The 12,761-nt window shown below is 40.9% G+C and overlaps 1 protein-coding gene across 1 annotated transcript in view; it reads right to left on the bottom strand.

Annotated features, from left to right (window-relative positions):
• Nucleotides 1-451: 451 nt before the first annotated feature.
• The window catches only part of lrpap1 (low density lipoprotein receptor-related protein associated protein 1), a 31,161-nt gene continuing 18,851 nt past the window's right edge, over nt 452-12,761 (bottom strand). The window contains 6 exon segments of the mRNA XM_034188192.1: nt 452-1,987; nt 2,623-2,652; nt 2,654-2,800; nt 4,225-4,307; nt 5,212-5,367; nt 11,264-11,384. Of these exon segments, the coding sequence (XP_034044083.1) occupies nt 1,919-1,987; nt 2,623-2,652; nt 2,654-2,800; nt 4,225-4,307; nt 5,212-5,367; nt 11,264-11,384 (606 nt within the window). The 3' untranslated portion in view covers nt 452-1,918.

The following is a 12,761-nucleotide window of genomic DNA, read 5'->3' as shown; positions in this document are numbered from 1 at the left end:
TTTGGGTTAATAGTTCTAATAAGGAATAGTTTGCACCATGTGTCATGCTTAGTTTTCATGTTACAGGATAACATTTGTCACATGTCATAGAATCCAATGGACGTTGACCTTGTTTGACCTTTACTTTGAAGACCAAACATTCAACACAGAACTATTCCATTAATTAATCCTTTTATTTCAACCAATAATTTGCATCGGCACAACTTTAACTTTTGACCCCTGTACACACTGAAACTGATCTTTGTCACCATTTTGCTGTTTTGACCCCATAAACATTCCATCATAGATAATCCAAACTATACCTTTTTGGAATTGTTATGAGCAGACAAGTAATGTGATATAGTTTGCAACACGATTGGAGCATTTTTAAAGTTTGACCTCTGTTTATTTCTTGATTGACCCCTACCTGGCTACAGCTGCCACCCCTGGGATGATTATTATACATTTTTGTGTAGGCCATGGCCCTGCTGGAGTCAGTGGCTGCAAAAGAAACCTGCACCCTCCTCGGCCCTTTCTGGAATAGTTTGGAGACCGCTGCTTTAAGTGGTACCGATTAGGTCAAATGACTGATGACTGGCTTATGGACTACATGTTTTCTCAGTCAGGGTATCCAAGTAGACTGAGTCAGATCAGCTGGACTTCTCGAGATCCTTGAAGACGCTTCATCAGTTCCAGCTGGATGAGTGAGAAGCTTTAGCAGAGGGTGAAGGGAGCGTGTTGGGCTGAAGCGCTGCTGGATGTAGAGCGAAACTTTTCAAAGGAACTCAAGTGCATTTGACCCGACTCAACCTTCTTGGATTTACGGCCGCAGTCGTCTTTAATCCAAACATACAGGAACTGAGACACACAGTACTTCATGTGTGAGCTCCACGACCTGATGAACAGAAAACACGTCTCACCTCCTCCTCGCTACCAGCAGGACAAATCATCTAATATTTGGCACCGATTTATTGTTTAGGTTTCTCCTGCAGCGTGTCTGAGGATCAGAAACTCCATCAGAACAAGTGTTTGTTTTCTACAGGATCTGTAAATAGAAACTATTTTTTTTCATGCCAAGCATATTTTTTAAAGCTCTGCTGTGACCTTCATGTATTAAAGACCTCAGACATTTCCTCGTCTCCAGCGTCATGTGATGCTTACATAAAGACGGTAACGGTCATCTGACTGACAGACGGACAGCCGTCCAACTCAAAAAGGAGCCAAGAGTCCAACAAAACACCACACACTTGGTCCAGAACCATGTAATCTCAGTCGCCCCCACAAAACTGACGTCTGCCATCTTTCCACTTTCTCAGACAAAATTAATATAAAAACATCAAACCACCAACTGAGTCGCATTCATCCTTATGTTTGATCACATTATTAATTTAGGATTCTAAATGTGGCAGGAATTTCTCCTGAAGTGGATTCAAAATACTGTGCAAAATGTTTATGCCCCCTCATGTTTTTATCTTCAGTGGATCAACAGATAATTAAATATTTCTTAATTTCTTCCCTGGTAAAAGGGTCGTAGTGTTTAAGATTCTATTTTAGAGTTGTGTGACAGCGACTCGTACCTGCAGCCAACATGCCGCCTGTCAGAGCGCTGAATATGAGGAATTTTTGGGAACAAGTTTTAGTTTTCATGAAGTTCGTAACATAATGACCCCTTTAAGTTGCTTTTTTGTACTTGTGCTGTCTGACAGAGTTACCAGTCATCAAAGTTCCTGTAAGTTGTAGGAGGCTGATGTGAAGAAATTTCATGTTTTTGAAGATAAAAATTGGTCTCATATTTTAGCAGCGTCATTGTTATTTTGGGGCATTAAAACATTTGCACAGTGACAGAACAGTAATCTGACATCTGGTGGAAGGTCATGAGTTGAGAACGCGGCGTACTTTAGGGAGGTCCCACACGGGTCCACTTTTGCGGCCAGAGGTCTCAGAGCTCATTGTGAGGGAGTCCTTGACGAGAGATCTTGTTGGTCAAATCCTGCAAGTGTTTCTTCATCTGAAATCAAGAACCAACACTTATTTCAAAAACTTTTCAAAAAGGAAAAAACTTTTAAAAAGGAAAAAACAAATAATTATACACACACGTTACAAATGTTGTAGAATTTGACCAGTGTTAGTTTTTTTATTTTTTGCTCCTGAAATTCAGACCAGTTCCACGCTTCTCCTGGGATCAGAAGCTTTTTAGGATCAAATGTATCTCACTCATACCAAAAAGGTTTGAACACCACAAATTTAAGTTTTGATCCAAATCAAAACCAAAATTGCAACAAACAACCACTTTTCAAGATCCAATCTGAATCACTTGATCTAGATTAAGTTTTTTGAACAACTTGGCCCTGGTTCCTGCTGAAGGCAAGTACTTTTTAACAGTGTTCCTGATAGGCTAGATGTTGTTCCATTTGTTGCTGTCATACAAACAAAACCCCTGGAATAAAGTGTTTGTGAGTAATCTTTCCAAAAAAAGGTAAAAAAAAAAAAAAGCTATATGGACATGGAGCCTAAACTTTGTTGTGCCGACAAACATGAGCAGTGGCATGATGGGACTTTGGTAATGACTTAACCACTAGACTGAAAGCTTGCGAGTGACAGATGGACAAAAGTGGAGTGACACTATGATGTGAGAGTGCTGACCTTGTAGCCCATCTGTCTGGTTCTTCTCGGTGAGTGTGTTGTACTTTTCTTGGTTCCTCTTGATGTGCTCCTTATCTCCAAGAGCCTCCACGTGTTGGAGCTTCTGGTGCGACAGCGCCAGCTGCTCCTGATAGTGGCTGTGCTTCTCCACCTTTGTCTCAAAGTGACGCAGCTCCTCCTACATCAACTAGGAATGAACACCACACGGGTACGTAACGCTCACCTTCCTGCTCAGACAAGTTGATACGTATCAAAGGAGTGACCAGAGATTAAAACATCAGGAAATTCACAATGCGTGATCCTGCAGCTAGATCTCGTTAAAGCGAAGCTTGTGGGACAAAAGGTGAAAGACAATAAGCGAGCAGTGGAGAATCCTGAGGAATCAAAATCAGAAAAAACATCCTCACAACACAGGTTTCTGGACCACAATTAACACTGAGGTCAGAGATGAGAGCGGCTTTAAGAGCCAACAGTATGCAGGTGTGAGGTGATGAACAATACTCTGATTTAAAGGATGAAACCATTAACCAAATAAAATTACCAGCTGAGGTGATGGGAAGGAACAAAAACCCAGACTGACTTAAAGGGGTCGTGAAGTGCAAAAATCCTTTTAGAACTAAGCTGTTACTGATAAATTTGACTGAGGTTTGAAAAACGCTCCACAGACGTGTCTGTGCAGGTAAAAACTGTGCTGCTACGTGCAAAAGTTACATTTGAAATGACCTGGTTTGGACTTTTGTGATGTACATTAGAGAAATCCACAGCTGGACCTGGGGATGCTCTGTGAGACACGCCCACCTCCAGTTTCCATCTGTGGGGAATAATCAGATGTCTTTAAGGCTGCGTTTTACACGACGCTGTGACCGTGGAGACAGAAGCAGCCAGTCAGTCAGTCGCAGCGCTTTGATACTGAAGGAAAACCTGATGTAAACGTAACTGGGTGATTCTTAGACTACGGGCACTTATGTCCTTTGATCATATTGTATGAAAAACAGAAAAAAGGGGAAATTTCACACTTTAATAGTTATCTTTACAATGAAAGTGTGTTAAGAAATTTGTTCTAGTAGTCTATGATGACTTTTTCACCTTTTTTCAGCATCATTATATGCAAATATTGCCGTTTTGTGCTTGTCCCACACCCAGACTTTTGATTTTCAATGATAAAAATGAATGGTAAAGAAACGTTTTTTCTAATGTTTTAAAATATCTCTGAATAAAATATCAGTAAAATAATCAAAACATAATTGGGGTATTCAATGTCATACAACTGTTGTGATTTTTTTTTAAACAAAATGTAGTTGTCCCACACTATTGCTGTAATTTCCACCACAACACTGTAATGTCCCTTTAAACAGTTTGTATGAAGATTGTTTGGGTAGTTTCTATGGAGATAAACAGTAACATCAGAGCACATGTATATAGCGCCAATCACAACAAACAGTTGCCCCAAGGCGCTTTATATTGTAAGGCAATGGTGTGGTGGAAATTACATTTACAAGGCCAATAGTGCCCGTAGTTAAAGAATCACCCAACTATACTACAAACAGGAAGAGACGGACTCTGTGACAAACAAGAAAACCAGCAGACAGTCATGAGTGTTACCTTCAGAGATTCCAGCTCTTCTTCGCTGAGGTTTGCTCTCTTTGCAGACTCCCACAGGTCAATCACACGAGGCTCCCGAAACTCTACAGAGATGACCAAGAGACAGACCGCATCAGGAGACACCATCCAGTCTGACCAACATTTTTAGTGGACCCACATCATTTGGATATCAGAAAATTAGACAATTTGACCCTTGACTAAAAGTGGGCTGACCTTCCCAAGTTTCTCATCACAGTGATTTAACAGAAGATTGGAGATGCAGCAACTATTTATTTTTGGATTCTTTGAGTATACAACCCAGCTGGCCACATTTTGACCCCTACCAGTGGAAGACCTAAGCTATATGTGTTGAGTGGTTTTCAACCCTAGTCTTTTTTTTTTTTTTTTAATGTCAGTTTTGAATGAATGGTTTCCTCTTAGGAAGCCATTCAGGCGTTTAGGTCCTGCTGCTGCAGTGCTGCTCTCTTAAAGCTGGATGATGTCATGTGGTTTGGTTTAAATTATTATATGTGAATGTTTTTTTGACATTAAAAGCACACAGGTACCAGTTCTTCAGACTTTAAATACAGCCAAAGACCCCAATTAACTCCAAATGATGTCAGTCTTTGAAAAGCTTTTACAGTCACTCCAACAATTTCAATTTATTTAGTTTATATAACGTCAAATCACAACAAAGCTGCCTGAAGGCGCTTCACCACGAGTAAGGTGCTAACCTTACCAACCCGTACAGCAAGAACACAGGCAGCAGCACCATTTTAAACCACTTGGAGACCCCTAATGCTGGAGTGCAGTAGGCCAGAGAATAAAACATTGCAGTTGTCCAGTCTAGAAGAGACAAACGCAGGGATCAGAGTCTCTGCATCAGCCAGCTACATATCACAGCTGGAAGAAAGTCGTCCTCATGATATCTCTAATGTGTAGGTCAAAGGGCAGCGTGAGATTATTATTGGCAGTAATTCATCTGATGGGACGGAGGTGTTTCCTCACCGCTGCCTTCAGTGAAGCCCTCGTGGCTGATCTTGCGGAGGCGCTCGAAGCCCTGGTTCAGGTCTCTCATTTTCTGCTTCAGCTCCGTGTGCTTCTGGGGCAGCTCGTGTTCTTTGGTGTCCCCCTCCAGGGGAGAAATCACGTTCTTATGGATCTCTGTTTGGATGAAAAGAAGAAGAGGAGTGCAGGTGAAGAGGTGGGTTCAACAAAAATGAACAGAGACAGAGAGACTTAAGTACAGAGTACAGTAAGACATGAAGCACTGGAAAATCAGTTCATTAAATCTGTTAACGCCTGAAGTGAGACAGGCGGGTAAAAACAGACTTCGGTTCAGGTGGTGAAAGCTGCTAAAACTAGGAAAGTGGTGAAAGCGTGGATGCTGGCGGTGCGGCGTGCACGCTGATGCCCACAAGACAACATGATCATCTCCACATTTAAAAGAATCAGACAAGCAGAAAACGACCTCCGGCTGCTTTGACAGAAATACAGTGTCACAGCCCGCGAGCCAAAGTGCATAGCCTCAGACACATCTGAAGAAGCCCGTGCACGGTGCACCTCGACGAAAATCAACACACAGCCTGATGTGACGTGACGCCTTTTGACAGGACGCAGCGGGAGGCAACATGTGCAGCCCGAAACGACCGCCCACGTACACGCAGGGAAGTCTAAAATACAAGTACGGCGCCATGACAGCGATTGATGGTCTGCTTCAACAGGAGGAGGAACACACAATTCATCAGCCTCCTGTGATACCGCGGACACACGACCGCTCTGCCGCCCTTTAACATCAGTCCAGTCCACTTCTGGACCCAGTCCTCTAGAATATTTATTTTTTAATATACATGTCTTTTCCATTTTGTAAATCTTGTCCTAATTCTGAAAGGACATGCTTGGGTAACATCCACCAATCACATGAAGTTCTAGTGGGCGGAAGCAACATTTATTTCTGCAGAGGGTCATGCAACACCCCTGAAGACGTAGGACAGGTTCTCATGGATGCTTAGAAGAAAAAAAAAAAGACAGCAATGTGATTCATCTATAATATTTAAGACAACAAAAGTTACCCCAAACGCCATTGGGACATTTGGGGGAGAATATAAGTGCCCTGTGGTGCATTCTTGGACTAAATTTGGACCTAGGACAGCTTTTAAATTTCTCTTGTGATCTCATGCAGTATGGCACAGCATGTGGCTTTTCAATGCATGTGCCATCCTGTAGGAGCATGCACAGAATATAACACAATAGTTTACAAAAATAGCTAAATCTTGATAAAAACTTTAGTTTGTTTTTGATTGGGCGCAAAGACTAGGCAATTAAAAATCATAACTAACATGTTATAAATAACTTCATATATAAATAACTTCATAGCTGCTTTCAGATTAGGTAAAGAGATATATCATAATACTGAAGCCACTCAATTACTATTATTCATTTAATAATGCACAATAAAATGTTAAATTTGTTTAAATTATCCATCTCAGTCTGAGCCCAAACACCTCAAAGAATCTGAACCTGATATTTTTTTTTTGATTTTATACAGAAATTTATTATTTATTTACATACCTTGATTAACATACCTTGTAGTAAAAAAGCCACATATTCTTGTGTAAATTCCTGTAAATCCACTGAAAGCCAGTCTTTTTCCCCATGAAGAGTCTACATTCTTATGTAAACCCATTATTCAAAGCCAGTCTTTTTCCCCCCAATGAAAGTCTAGATTAATGAAAAAAGTCACATAATCTTGTCTAAAATCTTGTTTAAACAGCACAATGTTTATTTTCCAGAGAGAGAAAAAAATCTTACCGTGTTTCCTGATGGCACAGTTCACTTTTCCCGTTTATCTTTCAGGTGTGTTTATGAAGCCAGAGACAATTCCACCAATTCTTGTCCTTATCAGACTTTTCCAAACAGTCTTTCTCGCCATCTTCTCTCTGTTCGACGTCGGTCTGTGACACAGACATGCTGCAAAATTCTTCTTTTAAAAACTTTAGAGCTTAAAGGTTTGCAATGTCCACATGCTACATTTAGCTTAAGCTTCGCACAGGAGACCACCAGCGTCGGCGCAGTGGCACACAGTCTGGCAAAAGCGCCATCAATTGTTGTAAACTGTGCGCAGCTGTGTACCAGTGCACAAGAAAAATTCTGAAATGCTCAAAAACTTCTGGCACGCACAATTTCATGAACTAGTCATGAACGTCGCGCAACCTATTCGAAACACTCACTGTGTGTAGGGCATCAGAATTTATTATAGATGTTACATTTATAATAAACATTTTACAATACAGGATCTACTCATGAGAAGGAATGAAATACAACTGCTTTACTGAACCATTACAATATCTATATTATAATAGCTAAGTGGCCTTTGTGTGCATGTATGTGGCTTTGATCATGCAGAAACTGTGGAAAGCTGACATTTGCATTTGGTATGCTTATGTATTTTGGGTCAAGGATGAACACTGCGAAAACAGAAAGCTGTGATAGGACTAATATTTTTGGAGAAATTAGCAATTATAGCTAACCAATAAAAAAAAAATGGACGTTGTGCTGCAACGCACCATGAAAGTTTGGGGTTTTAAATGTTATTATGGTTCATGTTAGTTTAACAGTGTTGTGTTATTGATTTATCATGTTTTTGTAGTTCAACAGGTTTTGTCAGTTAAGTGTTATGTTGCTGTTACCATGAGTGATTGTATTGTACTTGGCCCCACAAATCTTAGAAACATGGTGTCTAACCAGATCCTTACTCTGGATGGCATTACCCTGACCTCTAGTAATACTGTGAGAAGTCTTGGAGTCATTTTTGATCAGGATATGTCATTCAAAGCGCATATTAAACAAATATGTAAGACTGCTTTTTTTAATTTACGCAATATCTCTAAAATTAGAAAGGTCTTGTCTCAGAGTGATGCTGAAAAACTAATTCATGCATTTATTTCCTCTAGGCTGGACTATTGTAATTCATTATTATCAGGTTGTCCTAAAAGGTTCCCTGAAAAGCCTTCAGTTAATTCAAAATGCTGCAGCTAGAGTACTGACGGGACTAGAAGGAGAGAGCATATCTCACCCATATTGGCCTCTCTTCATTGGCTTCCTGTTAATTCTAGATAGAATTTAAAATTCTTCTTCTTACTTATAAGGGTTTTGAATAATCAGGTCCCATCTTATCTTAGGGACCTCGTAGTACCATATCACCCCAATAGAGCGCTTCGCTCTCAGACTGCAGGCTTACTTGTAGTTCCTAGGGTTTGTAAGAGTAGAATGGGAGGCAGAGCCTTCAGCTTTCAGGCTCCTCTCCTGTGGAACCAGCTCCCAATTCAGATCAGGGAGACAGACACCCTCTCTACTTTTAAGATTAGGCTTAAAACTTTCCTTTTTGCTAAAGCTTATAGTTAGGGCTGGATCAGGTGACCCTGAACCATCCCTTAGTTATGCTGCTATAGACTTAGACTGTTGGGGGGTTCCCATGATGCACTGAGTGTTTCTTTCTCTTTTTGCTCTGTATGCACCACTCTGCATTTAATCATTAGTGATTGATCTCTGCTCCCCTCCACAGCATGTCTTTTTCCTGGTTCTCTCCCTCAGCCCCAACCAGTCCCAGCAGAAGACTGCCCCTCCCTGAGCCTGGTTCTGCTGGAGGTTTCTTCCTGTTAAAAGGGAGTTTTTCCTTCCCACTGTCGCCAAGTGCTTGCTCACAGGGGGTCGTTTTGACCATTGGGGTTTTTACGTAATTATTGTATGGCCTTGCCTTACAATATAAAGCGCCTTGGGGCAACTGTTTGTTGTGATTTGGCGCTATATAAATAAAATTGATTGATTGATTGAGTGAAACGTGTCGTGCTTTTGATGTCTCCCGCCACCATCTCTGTTTCCGCATGTCTAAAAGTAGAAGCACGTGCTTGCCACAGAATGTGGAAAAGACTAAAACCTCGGGGCGTCTGTGCGTGCATGTGTATAATTTTGATCACAAAGAAACCTGGGAGAGGTGACATTTGCCATTTGGTATGCTTATGTATTCCGGGTCAAGGATGAACGCCGCCAAAACAGAACATTGATAGGACAAATATTTTTGAAAAAGCTATGGATATTAACTAACAACACTGAACAATGGACATTGCTAACTACATTCTGAACTCACACCATTCCAGCAGGGGGCAGTAAGTCACCTTTACATTAAAAGTGTGAGCGCGTGTGTGCATAATTTTATTTAGTAAGTTCAATGTAAGTACATCATTGTAAATACATTAAAAATACATGGATGACACAAGAAAGTGAAACTTATTTCCATTGTGGTCCATTTAAAAACTAAATAACAAAATAAAGTAATAATAAAATAAAATAAAACTAATAATAATAGTGTGTATATGATAACAAGAACCTAAACAACTTATAAATACATAAAGCGTTGAGTTCTTCCTCTAAAAACTGTTGAGGTCTCAGGTTCTAAAAACATTCTGGACTCATTATACACTTTGCTTGATTTATTACCACCCTTGAAAAATGTCAGCTACCTATTTTATAAACACGACCCAATCTAGAGCCCGTGGATCCCCACAGACAGCACGCTAGTATATATATATATATATATATATATATATATATATATATATTATAAATAATTGCCTCTAAGACAAGATTCCAAATGAGTTCTCCACCATACAACGTGCACAAGACAACCTGCAGCTGTAGATAATTTCACATAGTGCACATAGAACCATAAAGAATCTAAATTGTGGGAATGAACTGGTGAGACTCGTCACTGTGACACTCAAACTTAATGAAGCCATAAGGTCACGAACAGCTTTTTGAAAATGTTGGAGATTTCAGAGATGCATGTTTTTGTAAGGTTCAGACAGGCTGTGACAGTGACCATCTCTGGATTTATTCAATCTTGAGTTACAGGATGTAATGACCTCCAAATGAACACACTGCAATTTTTTTTGGACAAAGGTCCCATCTGTGACCTCAACACAAGTCACCAAAAGTGAACCAAAATGACCGGACTATGAAATTTCAAAGGCCATCAAGTGTCCAAGGTACATTATCAACCCTTTCAATTTATTTTCATTTATATAGCACCAAATCACAACAAGGTTGCCTCAAGGCGCTTCACACAAGTAAGGTCTAACCTTACCAACCCCCAGAGCAACAGTGGTAAGGAAGAACTCCCTCTGAGGAAAAAGCCTCAAGCAGACCAGACTCAAAGGGGTGACCCTCTGTTTGGACCATGATACAGACACAAATTACAAACCATCAGTTAAACAACAGTACATCTTTACAGTCTGAGTAGTTATGACGTGGGGAGTTCAGGGTGTTGAACCCATGTGGTTCTCAATGTCAACCCAGATCACCTTTAACCTTATTTATACTAAGAAGATGCCAGTCCTGTGCAGGTCTTAAGGTCTGTTGGTACTTTTTTCTAAGGTAAAAATTTATAGAATTGGAAACTAGTGTTGGTGGACATTTGTGCTCTGCGAGTGCGGTGCTCTGGTTTCCATTACGGTTCTCTAATGAAATAACTCTCATAAAGAGTGATATGTGGGTTCATCTGGCTGAATAATCTTTGGGGACTCATCTGATTTAGGGTCTGCTCCTTTCTCTGGCCCTGACCAAGGCAGGGACTCTCCATCCAGACTGTGGCAGCCCACTGCTCCTAGTGGTTGGATTGTTTCTAACTGTAATTAGGATGGTTAAACGCAGGACAAATTTCATTGTGTGTATGCAAGTATGTATGTATATGTACAATAACAATAAAAACTATATTATTATTACTGTTATTATTATTCCATTATTATTATTATTATGAGGTTGGCTCAAATGTGGACACAATGGGCTCATTCTAAGCTCATGAAAACACACATTCATTACTGCAGGTAAATGATACACTAATAAACAGATTGCTATGAAAGCTATATCACATTCCTGCTAATAAACGCCACAAACAATCTACATACAGTAGCTTTAATTACATAACAGCAGAGAGGGAAAAACGGCTTCAAGAGCGTTCAGATCTGAGCTCAGGAATTGGACACAGAGTGATGTCACAGCTCACCTTCAGTCCTGCTGACGGTGTCCATCAGAATGTTGTACTCGTGGATCTTGTCCTTATGGTGTTGGAACTCTTGCTTCAGGCTCAGCAGTTCCTCACTGGAGAACTTTCCTGATGTTTTGGCCTGGCAGAGAGATAAAATCAAAGCAGCCACGCTTCAGATAGACATAAAACGACAAGTGCTGTGGTTTTTTAATCTGCTGTGATACGTCTGAAAACTTCAACAAAAATCATTCCACTTTACAGATCATCATAAGAAAGGTGGAAAATGTTTTAGCAATATGAAATTACAACACTGAGCGGTTACACATGATTTGTTTCCTCTGCTTTAGGAACTTCTTCTTTTCTGTTAAACCCAAAACACTTTCCCGGTCAGCAGTAGTGGTTTTTGGTATGGGCAAACCAGACAGCCACCTGGGGTGGCATTCACGGCACTGTAGACACGCAAAGCCGTTTTCTTGTCGTCGTGCGTGGAATTGGCAAATTGGCGCCCCCTGCAGCTGTACAGGCGCCCTTGCTGAGAAGGATGGTACACAGAAGCATTGTGGCGATGGACGAGCCACCATCTCCCGGTGTGTCACTCTGCTTTCGCTGCGAAAATTCACACCAATGCATCATCAAATAGGAGGAGCTTCCATTCCGCTCGCCGGCTCCGGTTGTCAGTCAAGTCAACACGGCGGACCTTGATCACACGGAGCGAGTTGCTGTGCACTACTTGCTGTGGAAAGCTGACAAAAGTCGCCAGCGGCGCCGTCCCTGGGTTCACAACATGAGACGTTCCCAATTCGGGGAGTTTCATTATTTGCTGCAGGAGCTGCAGCAAATAAGTGGAGCTGCAGGATCTCCAGTTTGAGGACCTCCTGTCCCGTTCGCACGCACACATGCAAACAAAGAAAAGAAAAAAACAAACAAAAAAAAAAAAACTGTCTGCCACTGTGGTTCCTTGCTCTCTCTCCCCTCAAACTCTGTCATAACTGTGTTATAAACCAGTCACAATTTGTTTTATTATACATCTGTGTAGTTAATAAAATTATCTTCACGGACGATTTGTTCGCATGCGCACGTGGGAAAAAAAAAAAAAAAAAAAAACTGCTGCTGCTGTGGTGCTGCTGCTTGCTCTCCCCTCAAATCTGTCATAATTGTGTTATAAACCAGTCACCATTTGTTTTATTATACATCTGTGTAGTTAATAAATAAAATAATCTTCACGGACGATTCATTTGCGCACGCACGTGAAAAAAAAAAAAACTGGCTGCTGCTGCTCGCTCTCCCCTCAAACTCTGTCATAATTGTTAAATAAAGGACAAAAGGGACGTAAGTCCTGCTCACAGGCTGGCTGCCAGAGACAGGACATGTTCACATCAAGTATAAACTCCAGACATCTCCACGTCACTACATATCCAGTTCCTGATTGATCATCACGAAGATGAAAAAGTTCAGATTTTTCAACTTGGGGAAGAGGGCGATGTGACACGATATTGTGTCACAAACGTGCCAATCG

Source organism: Thalassophryne amazonica, chromosome 15, assembly GCF_902500255.1.
Source record: "Thalassophryne amazonica chromosome 15, fThaAma1.1, whole genome shotgun sequence".
Lineage (NCBI taxonomy): Eukaryota > Metazoa > Chordata > Actinopteri > Batrachoidiformes > Batrachoididae > Thalassophryne > Thalassophryne amazonica.
The sequence above is the reverse complement of the archived record's forward strand: the minus strand, read 5'-3'. Positions and strand labels throughout refer to the sequence as shown.